This window comes from Haliaeetus albicilla, chromosome 12 (assembly GCF_947461875.1).
Source record: "Haliaeetus albicilla chromosome 12, bHalAlb1.1, whole genome shotgun sequence".
Taxonomy (NCBI): Eukaryota; Metazoa; Chordata; class Aves; order Accipitriformes; family Accipitridae; genus Haliaeetus; species Haliaeetus albicilla.
The window spans coordinates 32,442,621-32,468,596 of NC_091494.1; the positions used below are offsets into that span (position 1 = coordinate 32,442,621).

The window sequence follows — 25,976 nt, forward strand, 5'->3', positions numbered from 1 at the left end:
TTTAGCATAACCATTTAAGGGTTTTATTTAATCAGCCAGGAAGGAAAGAGTTCAAGGAACACCAGGGAATATGTGGCAACATATAACAAGATTAGATCACTTGCGCTGGATTATACTCCTCTGGCACACCACAGAAGAAATAACCCCAGTCAAGGTCTGCACGTTCAATGGTCTACAGGGAACGAGACTGGCATTATTCAAGGTAAGTGACACTTTAAAGAACTTTAAATTAGCTGTTGACAGTCAGGTAGGATAGGTTGATGAGTGATTACATGAAGTCCCCAACATTACGATTTTGTGGTGAAAGCACATATGAAGGGGGGGGGGGGGTAAGAAAATCCATTAAATATGGTTTTGCCAATCTGTGGTGCATTCAGATGACAGTGAAGTTTGTTTAAGTATGCTGGAATCTTATAAAACAAATTGCTTTCTCTGAATCGAAAGTTGACAGAAAGTTTCCTAGCTATATTTCTGACTCCAGAAACACTGCAAGCCATGCTAGTAGACTATGATTAAAAAAAAAATAAAAATCAATCTGCCCATCACCATTCTTCCTAACAAGTGTTCCTTCTTCCAGGGCTAAAGGACCACCTGCAAGTGGAGCAGAAGTGCAGCTCCCCTGAACTGCATGATTAAGGCTGACTTGCTGTATGTACAACAGATGCCCTCATTGCAGTGGTCCCTAAAATATGTTTTTAAATAAAATTAACTCAACTCAGGAATCTGTAATTAGCACCATCTTCGAGAACAAATCGGAACAAGTTTATTGAAGCACTCTAACTATTTACAATGAGAGTGAATTTACCCCCGAGGTTCACTTTACTATTTTGTCTCAATTTTCTTGTAATTTCATCCATCACATTTTTTTCAGTCCTCCAAAGGTGATGGATAAAACACAGAAATAAATAGGACCAACTGTTCACAGAAGCCTAAGGGAAAACATAATTTTGTTATAAATAATCCTTGGCACAAATCATGGAAATGCAATACTAAAATTGTTTGTTGAATCATTTATGAATTGGGCCTTCAGCTTTAGTTTGCAAATAAGTTAGAGCTTTTTGTTGATGTTCTTTTTCACTTTGCTTTTTTAGCTGGAAAACAGCCTTTGAGAAACTGAACTGATATATAATCCAGAAAACAGAGTGAATGAAGGATTTTATTTTTTTTTTTTAAGGGCATCCCTATGCCAATGCAGGGCGCTTTTTGCGGGGGGGGGGGATTTACTTATGGATGATGATAAACTAAATGATGACAAATTTTTACTTTATTTTCATAAGAAGCCACCATTGCGAGCTTTACGCTAAACATGTAGAAAAGGCAAAGACAACATGGTGCCTTACAAAACCACTAAAAAAAATGAGTTGCAGATACCTCTGCTGGGAGATTCAAAAAAATGTTTGTGATCCAAGAGATAAATGTGACTACTAAAACCAATATACACTTTTGTGTTTGTTCTTAGATGTGAAATTTTGAAGATTTGTTGTTACAAACTAATGCAAAAGTTCAGTGGGACATAAGTCCTTGCTACCACACTGTGCATGTAGTCGTTACACGTGAAGAAATACACAACAGGAGTGGAATTCTGCTGTCTTGAGAAATTCAGTATTTTAGAAGACAGCTGATTACCCAAACTCCTCACATGAAAGTTATAAACATGAAAAAATATCGAAGAACAGAGAGCTGTATTTTGTTCTTTTTTTTTGCCTGAAATTGCTATTTTTCGTCATCTGAAGAGAGAGAGAACCTTGGAGATAGATAAAAGCAATGTGAAGACTCATTTCTCATTAACCAGAGCAGGTGTGCATAGCCTTACCTGATCTGTCCTCGCACCAGTGGTCTGTTTTTTGTCCTGTTCATATTTGAGTCAAATGGAACCTCAAAGAACTGTAATAAAAAAAAAAAAAAAGGAAGAATCAAAATGAAAGGATGCCGGAAAGCATGCCATGCGTGGAATGTACTGTCTGCATCTGCAGGTGCTTTAATCTCTATTTTTGAAGGTTCAGAAATACAACGAAAATGGCAAACGCCTTTTACGGGGCTTTGATAGTCTGCATTAATGCTTTTGGCACCCCCTTAGAAAGAAAATCACCTGGAGGACAAAAATAGTTTGCACAAGTCCCCAAAAGTTAATCATTTGAAGTACAGTTTGATTCCAAGTTCTGTTCTCGACGGGTTTGACACAGCTTTTACATGTACACAATTATGTATACACATACATACAGCCCTGCCCCCAGTTTTACATTAATACAAACAGCCCTTGCAAATGTTGTGCTTTTGGTATTTAAAAGACAAACACTAAGTTTTTTCAAGATCATCTAACTTCTGAGAACCTATAACCCACTCCAAAATCAATCAACTCTTGTAAAATGCTACTGAAACTGCACCGAGCATCTAGTTCTAGCAGCAGGGAATGAACACACCATATGGTGTTATTTAATGTCACAACCCAATTTGACTTTAAACATCGCCTATGGGAAAATTCAGGCGGCACTATCTTCATGCTAGGAATTCCTGCAGGCTTTTGTATGATTCGTTTTATAAAGAATGTTACTGGAAAAGCTGAATGCACTTTGCCATACAGCAAACTGTAAAGCCATTTAGTTTTACGTGCGTAAAATAATAACAAAAATAATAAGCATGTATTTACTTATAGAAAGAATACTTTCTACTGACGTTATGTCTGAGGTTTTGGGGTAGGATCCCAATTATGGTGAATATGTAGGAAAAGCACCATAACAAATCATCATTTCAAACAATCAGGCTGACAGTAAGCTCAGTATAGTCAAACTACAGACAGATTTAAGGTGACTATATGATAAACGACTACACGATAAAATCTATGTTATTCCAGCAAACTAATGTAACTTTTTACACAACAAAAGACAAAATTAACAAACATCTTCATTCTGACAGTGCTGCCTTACTGGTCTTACTACCCCCTCTTGCTGGGGCTGCATTCCCAGGGCAATGCCAGCGGACTGGCACACTGGGAGCAGCGGGGACCCCACCAGAGCCCTACTGCTGCACCTGAGGGGAAAGATGCTTCATTTACAGGCACACAGAGATCACAGGAACCACCTTTCCCATCTATTACTTTGAAGTAATGACTATATAACAATTTGGGAACCTCTGCTGTTGCTCCTACGTATTGCAAGCGCGGCAGGGATCGGATACCCATGGATCATCCTGCCTAACAGTGCCCACAATATTCTCCATTTGTGGTGACATTTTTAACCTCAGGTTGAATCATCTTCCTGATGGATTTAACCATTCCCAGGAATAAGGCTATAAGAAAGTCCTGCCTGCATACGAGTGAGAGTGAGGGCGTGCATGTGCTTAAGCCCACATGCTAAAGCTATCCTGCTTAAACAAAACCTGCTAACAGTACGCTCTAAAGCCAAGAAATTTGGCAGTGCGCATCATCTTCATGTTCAGTCATGCTTGTGAGACTGTCCAAACCTGGGAAAGAAGACGACTCAGGCGGGTGGCAGAAGAGAGAGGGCAGAGGGTCAAGGAAGCAGCGGCAGAGCCGGCAAGGGGGGCTCTGGCTGGGGGACCCCAAACCTGCACTGCTTCCCTGCCAGCCAGCAGCTCTGAAACCCCCTGCAACAGTGGCTGCCTCATCCCCCTCCAGTGGCTGGCCAACACAAATCAATGGCTAATTACTGTTGTTAACTGGGGTGAAGCCTGTGCTGCATATTAAAGTCCTCAGTTTGCCCACGATAGATCCAAAACCCACCACAGTTCTGCAGGTGAGGAATCTTGCATTTGTCGATTTGCATTAAAGGCTACGGATTAAATGCTTAAAAGTTAAGAAATATAAAAGCACGGGACTTGAAATCATCAACGCGGCTTTTAATTACTAGTTCACAACCAATTCACTAAAACTTCTCGCCTCCATCTGTGTGGTGGAGCTGGCCAGGACTACGCAGCCGTAGATGGAGATGATGGTTTGCTCGCAGTAAGCCTCCATCCGGAGCAACTGGATGGAGCATCTGACCTGCTTCCAATTCCTACCAACTCTCGAAGCCTTCCAATTTTATTATCGATATTCCTGAAGCAAACTGAGGCTGCTCAGCCAAGAGTCACTCATGCAAGAGAGGAAGGGACTTCAGGAAGAAAAAGCATTAGTGTATACGTCTTTCACTTTCCCAGAGCTTTTTAGATAGGCAGCTAATAGGTTATTTCTCGTCCTCTGTTTGTTATGCCTGATCTGCAGCGGCAATGGCACTCCCAGCTACAATCAAAGCCGGTAAAGACCCTGGTTTGGAAGAAGAGCACAGAGGAGTCTGTGGGGCAGCTACAAGCCCCAGCGCACGGAGCCCCGGCAGCTCACTTCGGAGGAACAGGTCGGATCTTCATGGCTACAGCGCTGCCCTTGAAGTGTTGGATGTTTCACAAAGAACCTCTATAGGAAATGGTAACGACTACCTTCAGAGAAGGGAAAGCACCCCGTTTGGATCCGAAACCAGTGATTGCTCCTGACAGCTCAGCATTTTGCTAATGGTTTGTTTCACTGTTACATTTCAGAGACAATTATGTTAAATGAAGAAAAAATGTCATTTGACATCAGACTGGTAGAGCAACACAAGGGAAAAATTCTATAGAGCTAAAGTCTTTTCTCCTGAAAATATTTTGGGTCTATGCTCAGTTTTGCTTTTTTTTTTAAAGACAGAATTTTTATTTATATTTGCAAAGTCTGACTGCTTTGAGCTTACTTCTAGTTTAAACTTGTGCACGTGAGGAGATTTGGGCTCATTTGAAAGTATTTAAGCTTACAGTTAAATGTATTCTGTGTGTGATGGATAAAATCAAAGTAATGCACAAGTTTTAAACTCACTGTGACTCAAACATAAAATGACTGAAATGAAGAAGAGTTGGACACTCAACACTTGCAAGAATTTGCATTTACACAGTTGAGTTAGTATAACCTGGCAATACCATAATCTGTGTATGAAATATTTCCATATATTTAATATAGTAGTTAACCCCTGAACAGAATATAAATTTTGAACAAGAAATTCCTCTGCTCATTTAAGTAGTCAAAAATGTCCATCTCTGTTGTATACAGACACGGTTGCTCCCAAAATTAAGATTACTGCATGACTTAAGTCTGAATTTTTTCGCTTTTTTAAATCTGACAATCTGAATAATCTGTTACTGTCAGCTGTACGCATGAAACTACATATCCAACTGAACTACAGTTAAGAAAAATCCTTTTATTTGCAATGCCCTAGATTCTTTCACTGAGCTAGTTGCTATTACATGTCAGCAAGATGCCATTTATCAAACTTTTCCCATTTTCTTCCCAGATGTTCAGCAAAATTCTCTCTCCACTTGAAATTATTTTCCCCTGATATTCTAGAAAAAATGAAAAAAATGTGCATCTCAAATATCATTCCATAGGAATGAAAGAGTGAACTCAAACATATTATCTCATGCCAGGCCAACACAGTACTGCCTGTTTTAGCAAACAGTAAATTCAGTAAGTTGAATACTGGATAAATAAATATTTTAGAAGCACTCAAGAGGCTTTTTCCTTGGGAAGTCTGAATGCATCAGTTCAGCTGGACAAGGCAGAATATTATCTGCCCCAGGTAGTTGGGAATGTAGCCATCAAAAGGACAGACAGAGGATTAAATCTACAGCATCTAAAAATCCCTGAGTGACAAAACTTGGCAAAAGCTTTCAAGACCCTAACCTAAATTTTAATCAGTATGCATGAACATTTAAAACATGATGATGGAAAAAAATAAATCAGGCCAGATAGTACTTTGTGGTTTATTTCTCTGGCAGGCTCATCAGACTCTTTGTGTAGATCTCATCTAGTTAATATACAGTAATTATATCTTAAACATTTAACAATTCTTAGATTAGCTGTCACATTACTGCTTATAGCTGTTTACAGTCTTTTTTTATTTTCCTTCAGCAGCTTCTTATTGGTTTCTGCTTTGTTCCTAAGTGAAATGTTAAAGAACATTTAATTTCTTCAAGCTACCTCCTGGAAACAGCAATGAATACAGAGGGTAGCTAATCATTCAGACCTCCTGGGGGATACATAGATTAATAATTTTATTTGGACTAAGCCAAGATTCCCATAGCATCACCTTGCAGATACAGATGGCATTATGCTACGCTGGCACTTTGACGACTAACATGCCTTTACAGGACGCCCTCTCACTCTTTCCATATCATCAGTTAAACACCGACACCACCTATTAAGTTTTCAAAGACAGTGGCCTGACTATTTGCAGTTAATTAAGCCAGCGGAGCGGATGGAAAGCCCTGAGCACGTGCTGCGTTTGCCATCCATGGTCATTCCTGCGGGAGAGATTTTAACTACTGAATTATGACGGTTCAATACCTTTACTCCTGTTCACACGAAAACATAAATAGAGTGCATTAAGAGGAACAATATGTCGTATAGTTTATCAACCAGATCACCCGTACTTAGGCTAGTAAATGTCTCTCATACACCGCTTCGGATTTAGAGTGTATCAAGCACCAGCCTGGCCCCCATCCAGGGCCAGCTCTAATCTGTGACACATGGTGGAAACAGCAGCAGCTGAAACAGGCAACCAGTCTTCCCTGTATTGACATAACATTTTACTCTAATGCTAAACACATATTTACATCAGAACCGATAATCCCGTGAGTCTAAAGACGGAGCGGAACCCTGCTATCAAAAGACAATTTAATTCAAGGCAACTCAGAGGTCTTCCCATTGCAAAACCATCCCTGCATCTGAGCAGGCTTCCATGTGCTCCTTGGCGGGAGAATTGCCCTCTGGATGTATGTATTTCTCTCTGAAGCCTCTCTGAAGAACAGTTCAGGTGAATCTACGGCACTAATGAGTGAATGAGAAGATGAGTCACCTCCTCCTGCACTGAAGTGCTGCTGGTCTCCAAAGTCCTCCGTGCCTTGCACCGCGCTGGGGAGGTGGAGACGAGCTATGGCGATGGGTGTGGGTAGTGGCTGAAGCCTCCCCTCAGCTAAAATCTCTTGCTACAGACCTAAGCAAAAGTTTTTAACACAATGCAAATAACGACCAGTACAGCTGGACTCCCCACTTGAGCACTTCACTGTATGTCTACAGCCAGGGGTGAAACTGGGCTGTAGAGAGCAAGTCTTCCAAATGTTGGTCTTGTTGAAATAGATGCTTCTGAGGTTCTCTGATTTCCCCTGAGCTACCGTAAGCTCTGATCCACTTTGGTATTCTTTGGTGTTGCCAAAGAGCAAGCAGTTAACCAGAAACATCACTGAAACACACGTTGCAAACAAAAAAGGTATGTGAATCGGGGAGGAGCGGGTGGACCAAAACCAGGTGGAGAGCGCAGTGGCAGACTGGAGTCCAGATACCTGGACAATCACCTGAGGTTTCCTGGGAAGGTGACATCCAGAAAGCCGTTCCTTGCAGCTGGCCACGTGGCCTCCAAATTCATCAGGTTTTAGCACTAGCCTTTCATGTGAAGTCTCCTGATTTTCCCATGCAGTCAAAGGGAAGTTGCTATAAGCAGCACTGGGAACCCATCAGACCACGAAGAGTCGAGTTCCTTCCTTTGTGAGTGCTCTTCCCCTGTGTATTACCAAATTATTTCTACTCCTCGTGTTTTCAGTGATTTATCTTACACTGTGATAAAGTAATATATAATTACATAAAAGGAAAAGAAAAACATAACATATAATTTATGGTAAATAAGATCAAAGTCCAGATTATTATTATAGGTTTTCTTCTGGTTTCCTTTCAATCACTTTTCTATGAAAACAACAAAGAATAATTAAAGTATATTACAAAGGTCTTTTTATTCAATTGTACACAGATGTGACTAAAAAAAAAAAAGTGAAGGGAAGGATTTTCAAAAGCACTCATGTACTGATCTAACACTATTCTCACTGAAGTCAATGGCAGTTTGACTTCAATGAGAGCAGAGACAGACCAACACTGAGTGATTCTGAAAATCCCACCCTAATTGTACAAACAAGGGAAGGCTTTAGAGATTGCTGGCTTGGAGATTGTATATTTGAGAATCATAAAGGGCACACAGCACCTGTTTGTCTTCAAGATATGAAAATAAAGCAAGGCAAATATTTTAAGGATTAGAAATGGCTTTTTTTTTTTTTTTTTTAAAGGCAGTATCTGAAAACCCTCTGGCTCTGCAGTTCCCAGTCTAGCTATAGATCTGCTTTAATATTTTCCATTTCAAAGAGGATTCTAATTAAAAAAGAGATTTATGCAAGCCTGAACAATGTTACTTACAGATAGAGAAGGGCAGCTAAACCCCAAACTGTCATGTTCCAGCGAACTCAAGAAAGGTCTGCTAGGTAAAGCATCTGCCACAGTTTATTTATTTTTTTTTTTTAAAAAGCTTCCACAAAAGACACATTCTTCATATTAGCCAGTGTTTAGAAGCCCATTGCTGCATACAGGGAAGAGAACAGGAGGTAATTGCAAAGAAAATGTTGATACTTGTCACTTCAGAAACATATTTTCAGGATGGAGAATGCAAAGACTCACAGACTTCAATTAGCACTGATTTGTCCCTTCAGAGTAACAACCGGCCGTGCAGGCTCTGCTTTTAAGTGCTCAAGAGGTGACATGTTATTTCCTTGACCACTTACAAACATGTGACTTTCTAGAGACTCCCAGAGACATCCACTGTCCCCCAAACTGAGAATTTTTAGGTTTTACATTGCACTTAGTATTTAAGTGCACTTAACCGGCAGCAGTGCTCAGAGCCACTGGCACACCTGGCTGTATTTGTTTTCAGCTCATCCAAATCCTTTTAGTGGGTCTGACCAACAAAACAAGTGCTCATTAAACTCTTGCAGCTTAGTGGCCTCTTCATCAGCATTTTGGCCAAACAATATCCTTTGGTGGTATCAGAAGTACCACTACAAGGAGCCTGAAAAGCGCACGACCATGTTAACACTCAGGAGCGTCAAAGCAACGTGGTCTTAATACACTGCTGCTCTGTCCGCAGGTCCCGTCACAACGATGAGGGGTTTGGGACGGAGGTGAGGATGATGGATGCATCCTTAAACACGACGCCTGTAACTGCTGGAGCCCATCTGGATGAACCGCTGTCACTGCAGGTGTGGATGCGCTCGTGGCATTTACCTGGGTAAAAGCAGCATGAGTGGAAGGAAAGACCCTGGGTATATGCATGCGTGTGTCCGAGCATGCTGCAGTACGCAAGGAATTAATGAAGCAGAAAAAGGTAATTAAGGACTACATGCAGTCTTCAGTTGTATGAATAACTCTGAATGAAATAATGGGGCATTTGCACCAAATTACTGTACCTACTTTACCCCTACATCCATTTTTCTTGTCTTCGTCTTTGAATCAAATTTGCTAGCATCAATGCATGAAAAAAAAAAAGCTCGCTTCATCTAATTTTTTTTCAATGCACCTGATGTCCAAGACTTGAAATCGGAGAAAAGACATAAATGTCCTGTTTTGGTAAACAGGAAACAGGTTGGGTAACCACCAATGAGCCCTGCTCTTCCCACTAAAATCATATTTTGCTAAGAAGATATTGTAACAAAAATGAAATAATAACAAAAATAAAACCAGGCCCTTATTTTTTAAGCTGTTTAATCTTGCAAACTGCTGACACTGTGAGCCTCCTAAATAGCATATTCCCGAGGCCTGAAGGAGGTCAGCCACAGCTTCAGGGGAAATGCAAGCTGGATACCGCAGACAGGCTTTCACCCTATGTGATCCACCTTGGAGAAACAGCTTTCACAGGAAGAAATACTGGTTTCTGGCCAGCTGCCAAAGACTTCAGCTAATATTAAATATTTACCACCACCAAGTCCTTTTTATTTAGCACACAATTAATGCATCCACAAAGCAAGCTCCTTACTCCAGCCCCACTTCCAGGAGGGCACTTGCCCATCAATGTATTTGGGCTCCTTGAACCAAAAGGAGCAATTTCCAAAGCGCAGGACATACTGCACTGAATGCCTTCCCATCATTTTCTTTTGGACAAGGACTTGGCTACCATTGGGTTCTTCCTTTTAATCTTAAAATGAAAATTGCTGAAAAGTATGTTTCAGGTTTGAGCCCCCAGTTAGAAAAACACCTCGTGCCTTTCCCTTGTGCTGACCCAACCAATTGCACCCACAGAAGGACCTGATCTGGCAAAAAAAAAAAATCACTGATTTTCCTCTGGATCTTTTCATTTTTTGATCTGTGACACTGGATCAGGTCACCCAGGACATGAAAACAGGAGAGGGAAAGGGTGAAGCTGTGACTCAGCTCCCACTGCTGAGCTAGTGCATCACGCACCCCAAGAGAGAAGCAGCAACACAACGTGGTGTCTCCCATTTAGGGGTTAAACTGTTAACCTCTATCCAGGCCCACGAAGAAAAGGCAATGAAGCCACATTCATCCCTATGCATCGTGTTGCCCTGGTATAATAAGGGAAAACTTAACCAACTCACGCACATTTCAACACTAGACTGTGATCACCCCAAATCCACCACCTACCCATGCAGGATGTTTGCGAGTTTTTAATGATGAATTATAAGTAGATGTCAGATGCAGAGGTACATACTTTCTGCTCTTCAGGAAATATTTTATTTCTACATATTTTAGGAACAATTATTAGAGTTGAAGAAAAATACCACCTTTATGCCTACCAAAATACACTGTGAATCACTTTGCAAAGCCATTTTCTTGAAGAGATTCCTTTGCATTAAATCATATTTGTCACCATGCCAGCATGCCATGAGTGCAACATATAATTTAAAAAACAAACAAAACTTCAAATAACAATCTCTTCGCTTAAGATAGGAATTGCACAAGGTCAGTATCTGGTTTAAGTTACTCTATGTCCTAAAATACACAAGGCCAGGTCCTCTGGACACAGTGCAGCTGCTTTGAGCAATACTGCAGATAAAATCCGATACTGAAGATGGCTTAGACAAATTCCTGTGGTGGAATAAAGTTGTTACTCAGGAACTCTTGGGGAAGTATTTCTGCTGCCCAATGCAAGTGCTTAAGTCAAGCAGGAGATCCAGAGTCAACCGGGAGACACGCATCTGCTCCAGATGGCAAGTGAGAGCAAACAGAGGCAGGAGCTTGTCTAATTGAGATGCAAAACCTTTATTTCTTTCTAGTAAATACAGAGGGATCCTGAGCTCCTGGCTTTAGCCAGGGCAGTTGTAAAAGGGGCAGGTAACAAGACAGCCCTCTAGACTATCAGCATCAGCTGCTTTTCAGTCCCCTGTGACTACTAGAGAGAGCTATAAAATAAAGCAGCCTCGCCGCTGCTCTATTCTTGCCCAGGAGATTAGAGCAAGGAAGTGGAAAGGTGAGATTTAAATCACTTCCACACGTCTCCTGGCTCCAACCCATGTGTCCAGGATCCAGGTCATTTTAATCAGCTTTTTATAATTTGTCACTCAAATGATAAGAATACTAATCCACTGCAGTGTGCTTCCTGCCAGGCACCCGAATACTAATCCATAAACTGTTCTCTTACATCACACGTAGATGTGTTCACTTTAACTGCTTATGGCTGACATGTCCTGTTAGCTATGCTTTTTTTCTTGCAATGCTTTTTTTCTTACAAGACAGACAAAGTAGCACCGTACATAAAGCAGCAGGCTTGCCTGCTTTTGGCTATGGAAAGGTTATTTATGTAGTTGCATACACATAAATTACTTATTCAAAACATCTTTTAGTTTTGGAAATAAATTAACTTTTTTACTTGAAGTTACTGGCACCTGTGAAAAATAATTTGCTTTGGTACATCTGTATTTGGCAGAAGAAAAATCTACAGCTCCTTCTGGCCAAAATATTTAAAAACAAAACAAGAACCAAAAAAACCCACAAGGAATTAAATCTGGGAACACTGTAATAGAGCCAATAAAAAAGCCTAAATGTGAACAAGGGTGTAAAGCATTTACTGACAGGCCTCAAACAGTACGATAACATTGCCCAACTGTCGCAAAACTGATCTGCTGGATTTACCCGCAGCTCAAACCTCTTAATATTAATAAAATCATTCCTCAAGAGTTATTCCTTTAAAGTATTTAAAGAGTCGGTATCAGGAAGAGTTTCAAGTCACATTTTTACATACGGCACATTTAGGGCATCTACCAGGTCTATAGGAGAGAGTTTACAAGTATCCCCTTTACAATAAAATTTAAAAACAACTTCTTCCTGTTGTTCAGATGTCTGGAAAGAGAGCAAGAAATCTCTGCAGGGGATTTCATGATTTACACTTCACTGGCAAGAGAACGGCCTCATCGCTTCACTCCACCATGTGCTCTCAGTGCCAAAAGGAGTCTAGTTTTTAATATTCTGATGAGCTTTAAATGTTAAGAGATAGTATCAAAGGCACCTTGATGAGTGCAATATTGTAACTTCATTTGTATGACAACAGTTTTGTTGGTTTGGGTTTTTTTTAAATCTTGGCAATAAAGCAAATTAAGAGAAATCACTCTCCTTTCTCCCGTCTGTACAGAACTTAACAGAAAGCTATCAATATACTAATAACATTTTTTTTCTTATTAATTTCAAAGACCACAAAGGAAAAACACATCTCTGCTGAGGAATGTAATAGTTACAAAATCTCCCAAAAGTCTACAGTTAAGACAAAATTGCAGTTCTGTGAACAGTGGGTTTCAGCCAAGGGTCCTCAGACTGCACAGAAGAGGTTTGTTAAAGAGGATCGAGAAAAGCAAGCTGCATATGTGATGTGGCAGGCCACATATGTGACATTTTCAAGGCATTCTCTTCTCCTAAAGCTACTGCAGCTCTGCTGATCAAAAGACATGGAAGAGATGCTCACAAAACTGTATGAAGTTTCTGGTCAAACCTAAGGATTTTACGCATAGTAAGTTAGTTTTGGTAAGGGATCCCTTTTCATAAAAACATGATTTTATGTAGAATGTGTAGATCTGCCAAATAAAGTAACGAGGTACAATATAATAACAGATATCCAAGGTATATTTAACCACTTAGCACCACCTACTTTTCTCTTTTTTAAAAGCATAATGCACAAACTGCGACCATTAACTGAGGATGGCCATCATTATGATTATGCTCTTCTGCTAAGGGCTGGGTGACAAACCTATACACCGAAAAGTCAAGTTACAAAGACATCTCAAAGCAATAATTAGGTGTCACCTTTCCTTCCCCTTTGTTAAGAATGAAAGTGAAGCAAGAGTCTCACGATGACCCATTAGAAAGCACAAACACCCAAACCTGTTGCAGGGGCATCACATCATCCATCTTTCTAAAGCTGTCAAGAAATGTTTGTCATTCCAATTCTGCTTGCATCTCCCAAATGCTAAGATAACACGCCCATCAATCTCGGCTAGAGTTAAAAGAGGAGTTGAAAAATAAATAGTTCTGAGTCATGTTACTAAAAGGGATTCCACACACTATTAATTTTAGCTTGGAAACCAATTAAGACACCAAATCAGCATTACTTCCCCCCCTTTATAAGGTATAATGACCTATTTGCTTGCATAAATTTATTTATTTTGTGACAGTGATCCTTTCAAATGTTTTAGAAGCTCAAACAACAATAATTTGAGTCCTGGCTTCTGGCAAGAAGAAAATTTTTGCCAAAAGGAGATCGAAGATATGGACAAGACAGCATGATTCTCTCTATTTTAGAAGGCCATTCTTAAAATAAAAGAACAATAATAAGAAACATAATGACATATAAGCAAAACTTGTCCTGCATGAGCATCAATATGCTGGAATAAATTGGTGCTTTCAACTCAAAACCTGGGGCAGCCTTCAACCCAACGGCAGCTTCTTGCTCACAAGTGCCACCAGCTACGGCAGCACTTCTCTACGTCAAAGCAGTAACTGACTGATGCCAACGTGCAAAATTGCACAACCCTTCTATAAAAAGGTTATTCAAGCATAAACTCATTGCCCACCCAAAGGGCTCAATGCTCCCGCCCAGTTCCTGGCGCTCATGCAAAGGATATTACCTCTACCTAGCAGTGAACTTGCAGGAGCTTTTTAATATTGACATGGAAATGCCACTCTTGTCAGATTTGTCTTCCAGGTGCCTCAAATGTCACCTTTGTTTGCTAAGTGCTAGTCCAATATGAAGTTTTCTGAGTTTCTATGGGGAAAAAAAAAAAAAAAATCAACCCTGTACCTCAGTGGCCTGATTTCCCCTGGGTGCCAGTACCCATCTGAGAGCATTTTTGGGGGACTATTTCAAACTCCTTTCTGTCTGTGCCGCCACAGGGATCTGGAAGCTTTGCTCACTAAAGCTGGAGAGTTGGGACTAGTGTTGTATTCAACCACAAGGAAAAAAGAAAAAATCACCTGGATTCAATAGGAGAGTTGACTGAGGGTCTTTGTGCAAGGGGTTAAAGCCAGACTCTGCATCATGGGAGTTTTTGACATTGTGTTCACTTTCCGTGGAACTAAACCCAGAATCATGAAAAGTCTTTCTGGGATAATGGAAGTGCATTACAGTATCTAGTCTTGGACCAAAAACTTTATTTAGGAAAGTAGGAATATATATGTAAGAAGACAAAAGATCAGAAGTCCAGCATCAAGGTACCACTGAACAAAGCAGGCTTTCATTGCTGGCAAGTATAGGATAAAACAAGCAATTTAATTTGCTTGTCCCAGGGCCCAGATCAGTGTATTACGCCACCCACCCCATCTATGTGTCATCTATGGACAGGCATAAAAAATTAAAAAATACAAAGCTATCAGGTCCTCTCAAGAAAGGATTGTAAAAATCAAATCAGTCATTCTCATGGAAACTCTTGAAATAAAAAAAAAAAAATCATTACAAATTGAAACTAAAATGAACATTGTTGTATTTCTACGACCAAACAACAACAACAAAAAAAAATCTGTTGAAACATCTGCTTTTGGGCCAGATTTCAAATTCTTCCATGAGGAAAGTATATGTATATACCTGAGAAACACTAACTTTGCAATTCCAAAAACAAGCTTGCAACAAAAAGTTCTTATTCCAAAACAAAGGTACCCATAAAAGACATCTTGAGAAAAAAAAATCTGCTTTAAAATTCACATCCTACTAAAATTCAAATGAATTTCCGTAGGTAGGCAAGTCCTTAAATGTATACCTCCATTTAATTATGCTGCAGTTCCTCTGTAGACAAGTCCCAAGATGCTTTTACATGATAATCATTAAATATGAAGTGGTGAAATGAATTGCAACATTTAGTAATGCTTCTTATGAACTAAGATTTATAGAGGAAGCATGAAACAAAACTAAAAAAGCACATGGTTACTGTGTCTGCATGTTGTACTGAAAAAAAAAGACAGACATGAAAATAGCCATTGAAAATAATGAATAGCTGGGCACAGGCATCTTACCAAAACTTGTGCTGCAGAAGGCAATGATCAGCCCCCCTACTTATGTAATCCACTTAATAGAAGTATTAAAATTAGAAAGAAATCTAATTACATTTTACAAGTCATTTAAACACTGAACACATCATGAAAATAATTGACAGAATTGTGCTATTTAGTAAATACAATTTTCTGCTTAGCTCTACACTTTAGCACTTGTTTAAACTGAGTGGTGAAAAGTTGAGCTACAACTCTCAGTTTCACCATAAAAAAATTTCCAGTTCTGAAAAACAATCACCTGTTCATGGCTGCAGAAATGATACAAATGCAAAATATCTCAAATTGTCGTCCCAGAAAAAGAAAAAAAAGAAGAAGGAAAAAAAAAAGAAGAAAATAACTGCAATCAGGCAAAAGAAACTCCGAACGCAAGTGCCTTGTTCCAGCGAAACGCAGCTGGGCATCCAACTCCTTTACACACCTTGGCAATTTCTCTCTAAACATACGCTCATACAAATAAAGGTTTAAAATATCTTTTCTACACTAAAACGTACATAAAGCAGGTTTGGAAGATTGCTCATAGGGTTTATAAGCACTTCATTTACACACAAGCATATGCATTCACTATATAAATATTTATAGTTTGGCAGTTCACTCTCCCAATCTGCATGGGTTTTCTGTTGGGTTTCACCAGCAATATTTCCTCTGAATTTCCACATTTCCAGATGCTTTGCTCATACAGCCTTGATGGAGAACAGTTGTGCCTATTAGCAGACAAGCTGCTGACAACTAAGCCGAGCTTCTAAAAGCTGGCAGAGGGATAATCTGGCACTGAGATCTGATAAGCTTAAAGAGAAGAGGCATGGTGGCCTGCAAACACTGAGAAGTCAGAGGAAAAGCTAGTCAAGCCCTGAGCCTTTCCTTAGGATGCTTCGCATCTCATTCCAGAGTACTTCAGTCAAATCAAGGAAAAAGCTCATCTTAGCCAACCATCCTGTTGCCCAGCACCACTCAAGTTCTTAACAGACATAGCCTTCTACTAAAAAAAAGGAGAGAAAATGTTGCTCCATCAAGTTAGAGCCTCTTAAATAAATTATATTTACAAATATATTTAATAGAGATATATTTTAAAAGGTTTGTTTCTCCTGCTTGTTTAAAATAGGATGAAGACAAAAAAACTCTGTTATTTTATTTTGCCTTTCCTTCCCACAAATAAGAAGCAGAGTATAATCTTCATTTTACAAAAGAGAGAATTTTCCGGGCGGAAAAAAGGCAAATGCATCTGGGAGTGCAGGAGTTGTTTACTGCAAGTATTCATGCCTTCTCTGAAACTCTCTGAACATTGAACACCGGCATTCCCGCTATCATCAAGCAGCGGTACCAAAGGTCATCAGCAGAACAAGTCAAACCAAGGATGAACTAGCAAGGTTAGCAACACGACTCCATCTCAACCCCTCGGTTTTCAATCTCCTTTCTCGCGTGGTTTTGCACGCCGTGCACAGCACAGGGCGAATGATTTGCAGAAATGCCCCACCCAGGGCTTGCCTTCACATCCAGGGGAAAAAAGCAATCCCACTGCGCACCCCCAGTTTCTGTTTTCTTGATCTCACAGACATCTATTTCTAAGGTAACACCAGATATTACAGGGGCCTTCAGTTTTATCTCAATATAAACTTGCTGGGGCAGGTCAGTGCAACTGGCCCAGGCGCACCGGTAGCTCGTCCTGGTCTGACCCCAGGAAGGACAAGTTCAGGCAACACTGTGCTTAATCTATCCCAGCGGTAATGTCATCGCGACTTCCCAAACGATGAGCCGTACCAGCGATTCCCAGTGCTGTGCCAGACCAGACAGTGGTTTTATTCAGACGCTGATTTTTCTTTAGACAGCACTGGAATCCTTCCAGGGTAGATAAAATCTGAATTTTTCCATGCAAAGAACTAAAATACTCATCAAAAGTATAAGACCTCATTTATATTCTTACACTCCTCCTCAGGCATTCAGTTTTGGCCACTGTTGAGAGAATTTCTTTGTTTTGACCCCAAATGACTTTCCCAATGCATCTTACAGGTGAAGGGGATTCCCTCCCTCTCCTGCTGCTGCCCTCCCACCCATTCCTTAATTAACGATGCTAAGGTCTAAGAGAAACCATATTACAGATTAAAACTGGACTGTGATGCATGAAAAATAAGTATAGGGATAGGTTTGGGAAAACAGACTGCTGGCAATTGTTTTGGTGTTTATTTAGAATCTTTAAATTGTTTTAAAATAGATAGCAAGGAAGACTATCGCAATTTAACAATAAAGAGGAGAAAAGTGCAAGGAAACGCATTCTTCACTTCTGAACGCATGCCAGGGACCGGGGATCTCTTTAGGAAAGCAACTAACTAAAAAAAATCTTCTATAAAGTAACATGGCAAATGGCAATGCTGTTTAACCAGAATTATCCAAGTTCAAAGAACCAACAGAGCCAGGACCATCACCCGTGTTTTGACTGCAAGCACAAAGGGGTTGCCGCTCTCCCAGACATCAAGGCATTAACAGCCAAGCTGCCTCCACAGTCAGGTTCATCCAAATACCTTTTCCATGAACTAATCAAATAGGCATTTATCAGCTGAAAGAGGAATACGCAAACCTAAGGGGTTTTATGTAGGAGTTTTTTCCCTTCATAAAGAGTCCCAAAACTTTTAGTCCAGAAGGTCTTAGATTATCACGCTATAGCCAGACTAGTACAAAGCATCCTTGATGTCTAGACCAAATGAAAAGATTAGCAGGTCTGCTCCAGTGCTGATTACACCAGGCTCATACTATTTTTCCAGCGGATGCTTTCATAATTAAATATCAAGTAACAGGAGGCACTTTAACATTTATGTCACCCTCACCTATGAAAATAATAAAAAGTTTTTTTGCATTAAGAACTATAAAGTATTAAAAGTCATTCTATGGCTGTAACAGCAACCTGTCAAGCTGTAAAGAGAAATCTAGATTTTAGTGAAGAGGGTCCCTTGGGAACACCGTATATCGGCAAAGCAGAACAGCAATCACATTATGCCTGTAAGTAATATGGACAAAGTGGAATGAGTAATAAAAGCCAACAAAAAACACCTTTCACTCTGATTAGCGATCACAGACTAATAGGCTTCAATTGCAATTTAAAATTAGGTGGCACCATCAGTCACTCAAGTCTCTCCAAGTAGCAGCCACTGTGCCTGCTAAGGAGGCATCAGGGCTATTTAACAAACACATAAAAAGATATATGTTTCTTTTCCGAGTTAAGTAAAGGTGGCCCGTCCACCTGAGTCCAATCCAGTGAGTAGTCCAATTTGGCAAAATTTGTCAATTCCAATTACTATTTTGTCAAAATTTAGGTTGATGTGACACGTCATGAATACGAGTTCCGACTTACTCTCCCAACCTTTCCAGTGCCAAGGGAACAGAGCAGGAGTACCAGGGGTAGTTTTATTAAAGAATTAATAGTAATACAGCAAGGCAATGAATGATAATATAGCAAGAACAATATAAGACAGAACAATAAATGCAATAAAAACAACCAACAGTAATACAGCAAAAACCAATATAACCAGAACAGTAGCAATAATTAAGTTCTTACAATAGATCTCGAATGACTCACAAATATATGTACGATATCGACAGAAGTAAATAAAGCTTTCCTTGACATACATCGCGCAATTTTGTCTTGTCGGGAGGTTGAGATTCCTAATGCTTTCAACACTTCGTAATTGCCAGAATACCATTTACCTCGTGCACCCACAGGGAATCCCTTAAATTTAATATTTTTAGCATTCGTCAACTCTTGAATTTGACTTTTGAGATGGCAATATTTCTTTACTTTTTCTGCCGCCGCGTCCGCCAGTGATGACAGTTTACTCTCATACCGAATTGTTACATCAATAACCATTGCCTGGTCCCCTTTTACGAATACTAGATCAGGCTTGTAGATCTCATTTTGCTCATCTTTTAGTATGGGCTCTTGGAATACGATCCAATCCTTCTTTTTTACTTCAGTTATCAGTAAATCACACAACTGGTTGTGTCTTTTAATTCTGGCGTCTTGCACCGCGGGGCAGTACCCAATGATATGAGCGCTTGATTCGTTTTCCGCTTGACAGTGTCGGCAAGATTTTATATGCGACTCCTGTCTCCCCCTTGCCAGGAATTCCCTAGTGGGGTACACGTTAGCTCTCAACTGTAGCGCCGTGAGGAGTTTTCGGTGAGGAATGCCTCTATATCGTTCGAGCCAATTATTGCTGATTTTATCCTTCTCAAAGTTGGCAATACCACGGCCCTGGGACTGTAACTTGGTCCAATTAATAAATTCCTGTTTACGCCAGTCACAAGGCTTAGGAAAGATGGTTTTGGGAGTTGGTATTTCCCATTCTGAAGCAAATTCATCCTCGCCCCGTTCCTCAGATGTTACCCTAATCACCCTCGGGTCCCAAATGGATGGTATTTTATTTCTATCACCCCCAGCTGTTAACCACAATTTTTCAAAGTCTTTTTCGATCCCCTCTTGCTTCACTATCGATCTTATCACCTCGTCCGAAGACTGCGCAATTCTGTGCAGTCTTCGAGCTTGTATACTAGGGACCAAGCCCGAGAGCCTAGTGATGCCTAATCCTCCATCGCGTGTGCTGGAATACAGGATGGCATCGCAGGTACTAGGAGGTAGATGTAACCACTCCTTGACCGTAGTTCGAATCGTCAGGTCAAGTTCTTCTAGGTACGTTGCTTTTACGTCAGCTTGGTCTGCTAAGTAGATCAGTCGCGGGATAGTATATCCCTTCAAGATGTCAACTTTCTGAAACGGTTTCAGTGGGGCTTCTCCAATCCGTTGTAGCCAATCTCTTATTTTCACGAGTAGCTCGGGTTTCGATATTCCAGTCCATGGGTCTATTCTCAGGCCCAAGTACTTCTCCGAACTACCAGGTTCGATCATATTTAATGGGGTGCCGTTAATTTGCCATGGAGGACAATCGTTGATCGTATACGAGTCCTTAGTAGGTTGTATGTAAAAGCCATGGCATTTCTCCCCCTGCGTCCTGAGGCCGGTCAGTTCACAAAAGGCCTCGAGGATTTTAATATTACTTTGCATTCCTTCCCATGACCCACTTAACAGCACCAGATCGTCTGCAAAAGCCATAGATGTTACACCCTTAGAGTCATGATGGTAGCCACAGAGATGGATTTCTACTCTGAGCTTTGCCAGGGTCCAAGGTTCCTCAAATGTAGTGGTTGCATTGATCGGGAAGAAGCACAAACCCCATAACATGACCCTGAGCACAATAAGAAAGGGCCTCAAGGGCAGGTTCTCCAAGCTCTCAATTTTTTTTTATAAATTTAACAGACTTGGTCCAGACAGGTCTATCAACTCTTTGGGACGAAAAAAGGTGACAGATTTTAGCTGGTTTGAATAGCTATTGTTCTGCATAATGCAAATATTTCACATTTTAAATTCAGACAGGGCCATTCATAGGAAAAAAAACCAAAACAGAAGAATTCCAAAGGGAATGAGTATTTATTAAAGAAATAAACAGACAACTAATGGATCTATTAAACAATATTCACACTTTCTTGGTAATTTCATCAAAATACAAGCCAACAGGCCAGGCTTTTATGGGTTTTTTTTGTTTGTTTTAAACAGCTGGGCATAAACCTTGAGCAAGTTACTGAACCCTCCGGCTAAACAAAGTCACCCCCCTTGCTAAATGAAGCAATTGGATGGGGCTGTGCTGCCCCTGATACACAGGCAACCATGTCATATGAAAGGGATTACCATTTCATAAATTGCTAAAAAGTTTACGATAGCTGGAAACCTTCACCTAATTTCCAGCTTAAATTTACGCATAGCTAATTTATGCCCATTTGTTCTTTTGCCAACACTGCTCTACAGCCTAAGCAGGTCCTTTCCCTCCCTGGTACTTACCCCTTGATATATTTATAAAGCAATCATATCCACACCAGCTTTTGTCCTGCCAGGCCACAAAAGCCAAGCTCTTTCAGCCACCTCTTGTAAGTCTGGATCCTCGTTCCCTCCCACATCCCAGCAAGTCCTTTTCAGCACCTGTTCCCATTTGAATTAATTTTTCTTGCATATGGGAGACCAGAACGGTGCACAGTTTTCCAGATGACTATCTGCTAACAGCATTAATAGTTCTCTACCTCCATGGAAATGCCCTGCTTCAGAGAGTCAAGATTGCATTTGCCTTTCATGCTCTAAGAAAAGTAGATTTCTTTTTCTTTCTTTTTCATTTCTTTCTGCCTGAGAAGCCTTCAGGCTTGATCCAAGAGTAGATAATACTCTGAACTAGAAAGCAAAAAACCTGGCTCTTCACCTAGGTCAGGTATTAATAGCCCAGAGAGTGATCCTGAAGAAGTCACTTCATGTTCCTTTTTTTCATTCCCACACTTGCCTATTTAAATCCAGAACTCATTGAGGACAAGAATCACCTCTTAATGTAAATTAACACAGTGCCTCACAAGGATCCTGCCCGTGGCTGGATAAATCTTCATGCCTCCCAGGTTGGAAAGTTTCCCGAAACAGTCTAACTCTCAATTATTTTACCGGTTTGTCAGTATTTGGAAGGAGATATATATATATAAATGCGCACACACAAGTATGTGTAAGATGGGGTGGTATTAGTAAATAAAAGGACAGCTGCTAATGGCATACTGAATCATGGCAAAATCTGAAGGCATTTCCAGGAACTTGCAAGTTTTCTATTATTTTTGTGAATGTTCCCATAAACATCCATTACTGAGCAATCTTTGGGGAGACTGCAGCGGGTGTGAAATTTACTGAAAATGAGAAGAAAAGCTGGATTCAGGGAGACATAAATTCACTGGGCAATTTACAATGTCTGCTGTAAAACCAGCACGGATGGGGACAGTGCTGGTTAGAATTACTCCAGGCTCTCAGCATGCTGCCCCCATCATAAAATGAAGTTGTGAACAGAAGATTAATCTTCCTGGATATTTTTCAGAAGTTTTTATAAATTATACAAATTGATATTCAGTCAATCTTCACAAGGAAATATGTAAAAAATGAAAAAAACCCTCAGCACTAGAAAAAAAATTCTTAACTAAGGGTATACACAGCAGAGGAAACCAATCCTTCTAGACTTGTCACAGGGCAGGTGAGATCTAAGCATTATTACTAATATACCATCATGCTTATCACAGACAAACTCTATACCACCAACCAATATCCAGACAGGAGTTTAACATCTCCTAGGAGAGTGCATCACTACCACTGCTCCTACAGATTTCCATTTATGTACACACACACAAACCACCCCCAGAATTCAGACAACTGCAACCCAAAACTGCAACCCAACAAATGCAGCTGCTAATATTTCTAATTAAAAATATAATAGTGTAAGATGTGTAATTATATAAAATAGAATCACTTCTGAATGTATAAAGTTCTAAGTGCAAATTTTTTTTTTTTTTCAGTCATTTAAAAAAACATGCTGGGTGGCAATAGCCAGCAAGGAGCTGTGGCGTTATCCGAATTTTTGCTGGCACTTGCACCACCACCTGAGGACGAGCCCTCCTGCGGAGCTGAGCTTAGGAAAACCCTCCCCATTCACAGAGCTAGGCACAAGGACTTCCAAATGGCACATTAAAAACCAGAACATGTGCTAAAATATCTTTTATCTTATTATTGGAGCAAAAATATATCCTGTGTGATACTCATGCAATGCTAAACTGCTTCAACTGTAACAGCAGGTTCAATGAAATTCTCAGGTTGGAGGCACTGGAGGAGACGACAAATTAATAGGTGGGACTAGGGAAAGGCATCGGCAGCTCTGCACGGGCTCCGGCAGCCCAATGCCAGGTACTTTCTGTACTCAGGCTGACCCATGCACACGCAAGGTGCCTTTCTAGTAGCAAAGTAAAACTTCTCAGGCTAGCAGTAATGCTGAGAAAGAAGCTCAAAAAGAAATTTCAATGCGGAAAGTTTTACTCAAGCTAAGGAAATGGCCGATGCTGGTCCTTCTCACTTACCACTACCACAAAACCCACATTTCACAGTCACGCTGTTACACTGCCCCAAGACGGTGCCTTTGTGAAAGCCCTATTTTATTTTAAAACACACTTTGGATTCAAATTCTCTGCCTCAACAAACACATTTGCCTGAATTAGTGCTAAAAAAAGTTATCCAGCTACCCACCACTTGTCTTTATGGCTCATCTCATCCCGAGTATTTGTAAGCAAACCAGCCACACTCATTCACAGCTATTAATTTAAATGCCTGTAGGACAGAACAGCCTGGCAAGAAAACAACGCTGAGTGTCTGCTGTGGAAATAACTGCAGTAAAGTCAGCAGACATACCGATAGGTATCGCCGATGGGACAACCCAAGTACGGCAACCAAAAGCTTAGCCGACCTATTTATGGTGAAAGGTTAAGAATTAATTATGTTGGGGATGATAGTTCAGTAGTTTGAGCATCAGCTCCGAAATAACTGGACTTGTTGGGAAGTCAGTGGTTGAATTCCACTGGGGCCAGTTTAAGCCGTTCATCCCAGTGAGGTAGACAAGCTGGGCTCCAGGAGGGTTACTGCCTGCGGGTCCCCTGGGAAACTATTTAAAACGCTAAATCTTATGTCTGAGTGTTATGTGATCATGCAACGACTTCCCCTAAATACACACTATATTGTGCAGCACATAAGCCCCCCGTCCCTCGGGGGTGAAGTGACAGTATTAGTGCGTGAGGATGCACAACGACTCGCACCCTGTTAATTCACATGACCCCACTATGCTGCTCCCCTTCCTACAGGTAAAACGCATTAATATTATTGGTGTTTTGGACAATATATACATTTTAATGGCAAAACACAGTGGGCAACTTCTTCTGCCTATTCTTTATACCATTTGAAAACAAAAGAATTTTTCTAAACCGGGTCTTCCTGTCTGATACGTGACTGTCGCTTATGTTAGCTGCTATGCAGAATTTAATCCTTTTTTCTCAAAGCATATAACAACATAACAACCATTCCACTGTGAATATTAGCAATGTTTTAAGGAAATAATTTTTTATTCCTCATTATATGGAAGATTACCCAAGAGGTTGTTATTATTATTATTAACATCAATTAGCATCAGACAGCAATTTATAATTTCCAAACCCAGATACAAACATTAGCAAAATATTTGCCAATAGAAAGCCATGTGTTATTCCCATTGCGTGGGAAACAAATTATAGAATTCAAGTGATTGGTGTCTTTACAACTGAATTGGGAAGCTTATACAAGAGTTATCATGCAAATAGTACATCGGGGATAGTTTCAGTAGACTACAAATTATTCTGAGACTCTGACTCACTCTCATACAAAATATTCTTAGTCTGAACTCTCTTACAGGCAGACTTGACTTTAAAAGCAAGAAAAGCTTAAGAAACCACTCAGAAGAAAACACTAATAAAATTTTATAAAGAAAAATCACTTGTAAAACCATCATTATTAAGAATTATATTTGGACTCTGGGCTGAGAACTCAGCTGATGTAAGTCTATCCTAATGCCATTTAATTGAGTTATATAGATGTAAACCGCAAAAGAATCCACTCCCGAGCCTACCAGGAAAACAATCTCTGCTCACATTCTCTGCAAATGTTGGTCACTATAAATACATAATAAACATGTAAGGATGAGCCACACACGCAGAGTTTTGGATAGATATTACATACTCATAAACAACTTTAAAATGCATATATGATGCTCAGAGCAAAAGATGTATCTTTATATTATGGGAAACGAAACTTGCCTGTGTGAGTTGCATTTCTAACCTTCCCACGTGGCCAAGATTAGCAGACAGGAGAGGAGAGTTCAGGCTTTGGGAACCCTTTAGAGGCAGAAGAAAACAATGATCCCCCAAACCTCTGTGAGAAGCTAGGCTAGGAGTGAAGGGACACCCCAAAACACCACAGGATTGGCCTGTGCGGGCTCATCCTCTTTGCTAGAAAGTTTGGGTTCTTCAGCATCGCCAGCACCAGACCCACGGAGGAGCCACCCGTGGGCTACAGATGAGCCCCATGCTCCTGGACTGATGCAGTACAGCAGCACCCACTTCATCTAGCACGTTCTCCTGTGCTGCTTCTCCTATACCAGAAAGCAATAGGTTACTGGGGAGGTGGGGGAAGGGGTTATTTTAACATTTATCTATCATAATACTTCGAATAAGTGACAGCTTAAACAATACTTTTCAGACAGAAGCAAAACATCTGACATTTTGTCTCCTTGAATCACTAGCGAAAAGCTGAATTTCGGAGTACAGAAGAGTTACAAACCTAACAATTGAAGAATAATAAGGAAAAAGCGTGCACCAAGGGATTTCTCAGCAGAAGAATGATATACTAGACAAAAATAAAAGGATATACCATATGTTGAGTAATAAAATTGGCAAACCTAGTAAGGTTCAAATACTGCTATTATACACATCTGGGCAAAATGAGGGGGGGAAAAAAAATCATTAAGCAATCTGAGAACCCCCAAACAAAGAAACTGTAAAATTCTGAACTGTAAAGCAAAGGAAACACACTTAATCCCCCAGGAGTTTAAGTATGTATTTCAACTGGGTTATACCATCCCTCATAAGGACATGGAAGCACACAAAAACCTAGAGACACAATATAGCCACTGTGAGC

At 40.3% G+C, this 25,976-nt stretch overlaps 1 protein-coding gene across 1 annotated transcript in view; it reads right to left on the bottom strand.

Annotated features, from left to right (window-relative positions):
• The window catches only part of COX10 (cytochrome c oxidase assembly factor heme A:farnesyltransferase COX10), a 108,246-nt gene that overhangs the window by 32,436 nt on the left and 49,834 nt on the right, over window positions 1-25,976 (bottom strand). Inside the window, exon 5 of the mRNA XM_069798906.1 lies at window positions 1,814-1,884. Within this exon, the coding sequence (XP_069655007.1) occupies window positions 1,814-1,884 (71 nt within the window). The remainder of the gene's footprint in view (window positions 1-1,813; window positions 1,885-25,976) is intronic.